The 9633-nt window shown below is 41.5% G+C and overlaps 1 protein-coding gene across 1 annotated transcript; it reads right to left on the bottom strand.

Moving 5' to 3' along the window:
- Positions 1–551: 551 nt before the first annotated feature.
- Positions 552–6188, bottom strand: LOC133400657 (cyclin-G2-like). Its single transcript, XM_061673522.1, has 6 exons — positions 6014–6188; positions 3242–3495; positions 2062–2140; positions 1898–1996; positions 1109–1311; positions 552–920 (listed from the first exon to the last, which is right to left on the bottom strand). The coding sequence occupies exons 1-6, from the start codon at positions 6146–6148 to the stop codon at positions 830–832; spliced, it is 861 nt and encodes a 286-aa protein (XP_061529506.1). The 5' UTR covers positions 6149–6188; the 3' UTR covers positions 552–829.
- Between the last annotated feature and the right edge of the window lie 3445 nt (positions 6189–9633).

Below are 9633 nucleotides of genomic sequence, written 5' to 3'. Positions count from 1 at the left end.
TATATATATATATATGTATATATATATATACATATATATATTTTAACCTTTTCTGTTCAGCTGCATGGCCTAGCAGTGGTGGGTCTGTATGCCTTTGTGCTGGAACACTTTTTCTGTGCAACAGGGGAGTTTGAACTATTGAAGTTTGAGTACTCCCTCTGCTTATTATTATTATTGTTTTTTATTATGATTATGTTTATTGAAAATGCAGCTGGACGGAAAAAGAGTTTTAGGGGACAGAGTGGACAATGGGTCTAGGGGTGAGAACCACAGCAGCAGTATTTTAATATTGGTCATTGTGGGGGTATTTGGAGAGCTAATCATTTTTTTAGTTGTACTTGATTTTAAGAGCTGGAGAACCACTGAAACACAAACCAAACTGCATTAAAAGAGTAATCTTTCATTTTAAAACAATCTAATACAGTGTAAACATTCCCTTGGTGATACATTGAAATACATAAAACCACATTTTCCACACCTTTTTATAAGGTGTTTTGTACAAGTATATTTTTTCCTTAACATTATCTTAGTAAACAAAGTAAAAAAAAAAAAAAAAAAAAAAAGACCATAATAACAGTGCAGCATATTAAGTCTGGAACTTTCACATTGAAATGTGACATTAGAACATAGTAGGCACATATTACTTGCATAATCCTGTTAAGCAGCATGTTAGCTGACAGTCAACTGCAACTCTTTTTTGTCTTGCTGGAATGTGTCTAGCATGGACACTAAAGCCACCAAGGACTTGCCAAAAATATTGCTTTTTTTTCACATTGGCTACGCATGGAGCAAATCAACGTTTGTTTGGGAAAAAACAGGTGGTGATGAGTCACAAATAGGAGGCAGGGAAGAAGGCTCCTTCACCACCGCTGCCCAGAGAGCCGCAAGGGCTGTCTTCGCCGCTACTCGGGTCCTCCTCACTGTGAGAAAAAAAACACATATTTCAGGACTGCAGCACAAAAACCCACAAATAGGTGTTTTTGGGCAACTATGTCAATTTGTGAAGCGTGAATCACGAGTATAATCTTATTTTGACAATAAACAATGCTAAAAAGCACAACCTATCGACATGTTACGAGACAGATTATGAACATAAAGTATATAATACCTTAGGCTGTGGTCCCAGGCGTCCTCAGGTATGGTGGGCAGACGGGGGGCAGTGCAGAGGTTGCCGTGCAGACTCTGCGCAGTCATCTTGGACAGCGCCCACACCAGCTTCCTGCCGTTGGGCTTGTGGCACTGTGCTGAGCGGTACTCCGTCATGCGCTTGGCCACCAGGTGTTGCCAATGGCGTAGATCGCCGTCACTCACCTGCAGAAGAATGAGAATGCCCTCTAAATGCCCAGTGGGGTGCAATGTGGTCGACTACCACTACTACTACCAAGCTGGTAGGGTCCAGATGCGGTGAATCTGACAGATGCCAGCTCAGAAAAAAAATATATTTTCTTTAGTAGAACATTAAATATATGCAGGAAAAATGTCCAAATATTATTTAGTAAAAAAAAAAAAAAACACTGAAAAATAACGTGAAAGAAATGAATGAAGTGTATATTTAAATTTCTTTGAAATACTGTATAAGTTTGGGCAAAAAAATCTATGTAAAAAGGCTAATTTTGGAAATATGTTTTTTTTTTATTTAAATGTCTAATTGAAGAACATTTGGGGAAAAAAAGAAATGCATTAAAATGTAATGTGAAAAAATAAAATTACAAAAACAGATTCAAAACCAATTTTTGGAAAAACGTTTTATATATATATATAAATTTACATTTTTTTGGACAAAATATCACTTGACAAAAGTATTGAAAAATGTTTTAAATAGAAGCTTTGATCATATATTCCCCAAGTTGAAACCTTAAGTACTGTTACAAACACATAATATTTGACTATGGCGTACCTTTGTGACTCTTTGCATCTGCTGCATCATCTTTGGCGCGGCGGTGCACTGCAGGCTTTCAAACTCGTAGGCAACTAGGGCGAGGGCGAGTAGGGACGACTATTGAGGAGAGACTTAGATCACCGCTGCTCTATTAAAGTCAAACTGGGAGCTTAGCGTCTTACTTTTGCTTTGGAGAAAACAAGTCTACACAAGCAGGCTTTCAGCTGCGCTTCCAGCGTCATGACGCTTGGGATCTCTGTCCTTTAAAAACAAAGGTAATCAAACATTTTGTGCGTAATACAAAGAAGAAGTGCAGTGAACCACCACTATATCGCGGTTCATCGTTCACACCACAGCTATATCAATTTGTATGGGTTTTCACAGTACACATGCAAGTCCGAATTTAGAATTGCACGCCTTCAGTGTAGTACCGCATTGTGCTGCAACATGCTGGGCAGCACTGAGCTCTAATGTAAGACATGCAGCGTAACTAGAAGCAAGAAGAAGAGGCAGAGAAGGTGCCCAACTGAGCTACGGCAATAGTTACCACAGAGCGGAGAGAATATACAGTATGCCAGCGCATATTATTATATGCTCTGTTTGTACAGTATGTGTTGCTTCTCCGTGTGTGTGTGTAAAGTAGCAGTTGTTTGTTTTTTTAGAATTACTATAAGATCTATGCAAATGCTTCCATTCGGCTGTCTATGACATATTAGCATTATGCTAGTGGACTTTTGTTAGATGAAATTATGTGGCTTGGTTGTACCATTTTGGTGTTTAAACATACAATGTTTAAGTCTCGTTTATGTGTCTGTTTGAATGTGTGATAAAATAGCAGTTGTTTGAAGTTTTATAATTATTGTAAGATCTATACAAGCGATGGGCAACTTAAATGATGGCGGGGGCCACAATTTTTCGTCAGTGCTACTGAGGCGGTCACATAGGATCGCACATTCTTCCACCAAAAAAAAGGGTTTGAAGCAAACAAAAAAATAAGCAAATACAGTATTGTGATTCTTTTCCCCCTCCAATGCAAAGGGCTCCCGTGCCTAAAAATTGCCATTTAGCTTCTTAATTGCTTCATATATATTACTATTTAGTAATATATATTACTTCATATATATGAATATGTAATATAACCCTAAATAAAAATTATTAGCTGTAATGTGGGAACAGAAATAAAAAACAACAACCTCATTTTTCTCAATTCACAAAAAATGGAGATGTCTGCTTTTGCGTTTGAACTCATGTTTTTTGGATGGTCTCTCAATACCGCAGATTTCACGGGTGGGTCTGGAATGCATCTCGCACAATAAATGCGGGTTTACTGTACACCAGATGAGTAGACGAGGGAGTCCTTACCCGTCATCATGGCACACAGCGTTCAAAGCCGAGTAGTAGAGGTGCAAGAAGGTGAAGGCAGTGACCGCTGGGGTCACAGGGCCCAGCTTCTGGGCCACGACGGTCTCGATGCGACCGAGGTCCGACACGGTGAACTTGCTGTGGCCGATGCGGATGAGCTCGCGGACGGGTGCCACGTCTTCGGCCTCCTCCGTCACGCCGGCCGCCATGTGGAGGCAGCACACGGACACGCAGGGCACGTGTTTGGGCTGCGCCTGTCACAATCCCCGAAGAGGTGACAAGTCAGTCTCGTGAGCACACGCTAAACCAGGCGGGTTTTCTAGGAAATCGGTTATCATCCAAACGGAAATACTTTACGGCGGTGCCTGGAGATACGAGTGGCTGGACTTACGAGCTTTTCCAGATTTGAGCCGTCGTTCAGCCGATTTTTTTTTGCTGAGAATTCTGAGCAAAACGTTGAGATAAGACCCCTGTATGGTGGCAACATAACTCACTTCACAACAAGCAGCAGTTTGGCAGATAGTGAACGATGCTTCAAAAAAGAGGCTTCGAGCTGTTTAATATCACAGCCAGTTGAATTTTACTGTCAAAATAAAAATAAAACTGATTAATATTACTGCAGCTCACTGAGTCAGTTGTGAATCTCTTCTTCAGGTGTGTCTCTACAGTGCTGTGAAAATGTATTGGCCCCTTTCTCGAATTCCCTCCACTTTAATGTTTAAAATCATCATCAAAATGTTTTTAAATATCAGACAAATATAACACAAGTGAGCTTAAAATGCTGTTTTGAATTGGTGATTTGATTTATTAAGAAAAAAAACCAACAACAACTATTCAACGTTGCCTGGCCCTGTGTGAAAAAGTAATGGCCCCCTAAACCTCATTACTGGTAGGGCCACCCTCAGCAGCAACTGAAATCATGCGTTTTCTACAACTGCCAATGAGTCTTTCACATGCCCTTCTGAAGCAATAGGGTTTAATATGACATCGGTCGACCTTTTACAGCTATAACTGGTTAAGCTCTTTTGAAAAGGATTTCCACAAGGTTCAGGAGTGTGTGTAGGGAATTTTGTACCGTTCTTCCAGAAACACGTTTGTAAGGTCACACAGTGATGTTGGACGAGAAGGCCAGGCTCTCAGTCGGCATTCTAATTAATTTATCCCAAAGGTGTTTTATCGAGTTGAGTTCAGGACTCTGTGCAAATGGTCAAACGTTCCCTACACACACTCCTGAACCTTGTGAAAATCCTTTTCAGAAGTGTTTAAGCTGCACACAAGAGAAGAATGGAACGGGAGATCGACAGGTGGATTGGTGCGGCGTCTGCAGTGATGCGGATTTTGCATCGGTCCGTTGTGGTGAAGAAGTAGCTAAGCCGAAAGGCGAAGCTCTCGATTTACCGGTCGATCCACGTTCCTACCCTCACCTATGGTCACGAGCTTTGGGTCGTGACCGAAAGAACAAGATCCCGGATACAAGCGGCCAAAAAGAGTTTCCTCCGCAGGGTGTCCGGGCTCTCCCTTAGAGATGGGGTGAGAAGCTCGGTCATCCGGGAGGATCTCAGAGTAGAGCCGCTGCTCCTCCGCATCGAGAGGAGCCAGATGAGGTGGCTGGGGCATCTGATTCGGATGCATCCCGGACACCTCCCCGGTGAGGTGTTCCGGGCACGTCCCACCGGGAGGAGATCCCGGGGATGACCCAGGACACGCTGGAGAGACTACGACCTTCGGCTGGCCTGGGAACGCCTCGGGATCCCCCCCGGAAGAGCTGGATGAAGTGGCTGGGGAGAGGGAAGTCTAGGCGTCCCTGCTAAAGCTACTGCCCCCGCGACCCGACCCGGATAAGCGGTAGAAAATGGATGGATGGATGGATGAATAACTATGTGCCAAATAAATAAAAAGTATATTGGAACTAGTAATGTGTCTTCTCTTGTAGCCAGAATTTCACCTACTTTGAACCTCCGACTGTCGCAATGATGTGTGGAATGTCAGACTGCCTCATGTCAGCACAAGTCCGCGGTGTGTGAGATTAGAGATGTTATGAAGATACATATTTGAGTTTGATGAAACGCAATACCAGAAATTAATCTGGGAATGCCAGCGTATCATTTTAGATTCACTTGTGCCGCAATATGGATTGGGATCATGGAGAAACAGACAAGCTATGTTTGCTTCAGGTGGGAGGAGAGCACTACAAAGTCAGGTTTTAGCATAGAAAACACGCTTACGAGCAGATTCGGTTCCCAGAATCTGTTACCATGGTGACCGACAGGTGGAATTTCTGTTAGCCAGCTCTCTGCACCGTATAACCCAGACGTTCCCGCATCTCAGGGTTAATTTCAATAACCTACTTCCTGAAATACTCCCCTAGCCAATAGCACTATTATTATTATCGTTGTTATTGAACAGAGCTTTTGGGGGTGGGTTCAGTTCTTTTATGTCAGTTAGAAATGGTAAAAATGTAATTCAAAGCATTGTCATAAAGGTTTTACGATGGACCAGTTTGACCCACGCACAAATTATTTCTGTTCCCGTTCTTTCCGAAGGGATTTTTGACCTTCTTACTTTAATAACAGTAAGAAATCGATCCAGGAGATTGACGGCTCGGACAAACGTTTGCATGCTGTACCCGAAGAAGTTGGTCAGACCCCACAGCTCCTCCACTCGGGCATCTCTGCATTTGGCCGAAACGCCGCTCTGAATATTTGAGGTTATATTGGCATTTCTGAGGAGGCCAAATACCACCAAAGAGCAAAAAGTGGGTCAGTGGGTTACCGCTGAGGACTCCATCATCTTCAAACCAGACTTCCTGGGAAGAAAGTTGCTCTCCCGTGCACAGCAGGACTTCAGCTCCTTCACCAGGGCCTTGTCCAGGGCTCCGTGGTCCCTCATTCTGGAGAACAACGCCATTTCCGAGCACTGTGACTCTGTCAATGGGATTCATGCAAAAACACAGACGTGTGTGTACGTGTTTGTGTGCATGAGTGCTTGGAGTCTACTCGCAGGCCACACCTGCTGGGTGAGGTGTCACGTATCACTGGAAGATCACACCACCAAAACACCCTCAAAACATACTGTTTACTACATATCACTTATGTTGCTGGAAAAATAGAATAATACAAATGCAAAGCAGAAAATATCTCTCTCTTCAAAGCAAAGTTTCATAGGTCGTCAAATTACTAAAAGGTTCAATTATTTTCCTCAGTTAAGCAAGCACATCCAAGTGTAAACACTCATCGACGTTAAAGCATGCACGTGGATCGTTAAAAACTAAAATACTGTAATGAAAACATTAGGGACGTAACTCGTAGGGAGCGTTTGCTCGGACGAGATAACCGCTGTTAGGTTGGTAAACTACAATACCCAACATGCACCGCCGTGACAAAACCCGGAAAGAGACACATCTTGAACTTTAATAACTTCACGTTTGCCGCATCCCCGTGCCTGCGTGAGGTTTCTCCGGGCACTCCGGTTTCCTCCCACATCCCAAAAACATGCATGGTAGGTTAATTGACGACTCTAAATTGCCCGTAGGTGTGAATGTGAGTGCGAATGGTTGTTTGTTTGTATGTGGCCTGCGATTGGCTGGCAACCAGTTCAGGGTGTTCCCCGCCTCCTGCCCGATGACAGCTTGGATAGGCTCCAGCACACCCGCGACCCTAGTGAGGAGAAGCGGCTCAGAAAATGGATGGATGGATGGACGTTTTGCCGCATTAAGACATTTTTGAAATGTTTTTTTTTTGTAGTCAATGTGCTTAATAGTTTATGAATATTATGAGTATTTTCTTTCTTCTTCTTTTTTCATAGCTTGGCGGTTGGTGTATGTTCACTTCCCGGCACAGAATGGGGATGGAGTTGGTAAATATCGCGAGACGAAGTCATTAACACTCCAAAAGAAGATTACCATCAAGTTTGGCTTTATCGTTATTGTCATTTAATGAAACACACACACACACAATAACATATTATCCAAACATAATCAGACTAATGTGCTGTCAAAGGCCATAACTTGGCTGCTCGCCAGGAAGAAGCCGTTCGTGTACAGTAGTTCAGTTCCCGTTTCTGTCAGGAGATGGCGGTGCAGTTGTACGTGCTCTTGAAAACGTCACTATTAAACACCCCAAAGAAGATTATTTAAAAGTGCCCGCAACAATTTAAGTGATTTCTGTAATTGTCATAAAGGTAAAATGAGACAACATACAAAATATTATTATGTATTAACTAACTATATTTTGGCGTAAGTGTTGTATGTGTGTAATGCTGTAACTAAGCAATAAAGACGCCACTAATGTAGTTCCCATGGTGATGGAACGGAAAGACAATCTTGGCACCCGACGTTGTCGTAGCTTCTAGTTTAGCAATATTTGGCACACAGTTATACAAGGTTAAACTCCCCGTTTTACATTTAAAACATGCATTAATCATGGATTTACGTCGAGAGGAAACAGGAGCTGTTAAGTTGTTAGCTCAGCTCATGACGTTTAGCTGGCTTAGCTAGTTAGCCTAGCCGCTTTTGACTTGTTTTGTTAACATTTAGTCGTGTTCGACTTATTTTCCAGCCACACGGGACGTTTCTGGGCTGAGGTTCAACAGTTTGACGTTAGACGTTTTGTGTTGTTATTGTTATTTTATTTATTTATTTTTTTGTTATTTTTCTTATTTGGGGCTTTTCTTACCTGTTTTTAATTGTCGCTTTCTGTGAGCTATTCATTTAACATTGTATGAGCTGTACAGGCCGACCTTTATTGAGCCAAGGCACGTATTTTACATAAGAGAGTTCTCACGACACACCACCAAACAAAAATGCCACAAAAAGTATACATACTGAACAAATGATGGCGTGTAGTAGTAGTGGAATTTAGTTAAACAACGATACATGAATTGTAGTAAATAAATAATAATCTCTGTGAAATTGGATAATTTCTCACTATAAACCATCACAAGACTTGTGAGAGGTTAATTTATTTTGGGCCTCTTCGACACCTTGTAATTCACAGTCTCCTTCTCACTCTTTCCTCTCTTTGCATTCAACGAAGATGGAGAAATGTAGCTTCAGTCATGAAAAAAATACCCTTGTATTATCCAATAAAATGATACAGTTGACCCTTCAACAAACCCTGATAAGAACTCCATGGGTGACATTTCTTTGCTGCAGATAGTTTGGGATCGTTGGAAGGTGTGCGAGGGTCAGTCGCAGACCTTGTTCGCGATTGTCCCATTCCATCGATAGTTCAGCTGCATCGCTTGGTGTATGGTGGGCTTTAGACCTTACACAGTACAATAATTGTGACTGTGCACACAAAACTGAGCATTATTATCTTTGTACCTTAGGCAGAATTATCATGAAACTTTTTTGCCTATATTTATGGCCTGCATTTCACAATATAATGACTATATTGATAACAGAGAAAAATGTTTCATGTCTGGACCAGTAAGGAGCTCGAGAGGTGCACAGAGGAAACCCAGAGGCTTCAGGACGAGGTGGAACATGCAACCAGAGCCGCTTTGGAGAGGTTTGGCTTTACATCCAAACACTTTTGTACGACTGGAATGAATGTAATGTAACAGGAACTGTGATTATTCCTGTTTTTGTAAATCTTCCTTCTTTTGCACATAAATCTTTGGATGATTCATCTCACCAGCAGGGTCAGAGGGACGTCAGCCCCACCATAAAGGCCCAGGAAACAGCACTCTATCTTCGACATTTGTCTGATGATGTCATGCATCTTCGTGAGGTTTGGAGAAAGAGCGAGAGAACTTCTGCTGCTTGTTTTGTTGGCGTGCAATAGCATCAGCATTTCGCAATAGATTCCTACTCAGGAAAAAACTGTGTCTCAAACACAAAAACATAGCAATAATAATAAGGTTTTAATGAAAAATCATGAACAGAACAACAACTGTCACATAAAAGCGTCACTATTTCTTAGCGGATTCCAACTCCCGAGGAAAAGCTGTGTCTCATTCTGGACAAATGTTCCATTACATTTCTCAGCTCAAACACAACAACATAAGGTAAAAATAATTAGTTTATGGGCAAAAACATGAACAGAACAGCAGTCATGCTTTGGCATTGTCAGATGATCATGAGTGTTACAGGAGTGATTTATGACAACAGTTTAGAAAATGGATGGATGTCGGATATAAAATCACAATTTATTTGACTGGTAATATTTAATAGAACTTTATTTTATTTGTATTTTTTTAAATACAACTTTGGGTGAATTCCAAATTATGCAACTTTATTTAGATATTTATTCAACTTTTCCCTCAAGTTTGGGTTGCCTTCTGATTTCATCAATTAATTATTTTTCAATGTAAATTTAAAAAAAAGTCAATTAAAAACGTGTTCCGTATCTTCTAGTCCTCTTTTGATTTACACAATTTTAATTTATTAA

This window comes from Phycodurus eques, chromosome 3 (assembly GCF_024500275.1).
Source record: "Phycodurus eques isolate BA_2022a chromosome 3, UOR_Pequ_1.1, whole genome shotgun sequence".
In the NCBI taxonomy this organism is placed as follows: Eukaryota; Metazoa; Chordata; class Actinopteri; order Syngnathiformes; family Syngnathidae; genus Phycodurus; species Phycodurus eques.
Note: the sequence above shows the minus strand (reverse complement) of the source record. Positions and strands in the feature narration are given on the sequence as shown.

Bases quoted from the DNA above. Each gene is read 5' to 3' on its own strand.
- LOC133400657 (XM_061673522.1), bottom strand. From the start codon at position 6,148: ATGGCGTTGTTCTCCAGAATGAGGGACCACGGAGCCCTGGACAAGGCC. The intron at 3,496-6,013 runs GTAACCCACTGA...GGATTGTGACAG, and splicing joins AGATGATGGAGTCCTCAGCG to GCGCAGCCCAAACACGTGCC. The intron at 1,997-2,061 runs GTAAGACGCTAA...TCTCCTCAATAG, and splicing joins TTGTTTTCTCCAAAGCAAAA to TCGTCCCTACTCGCCCTCGC.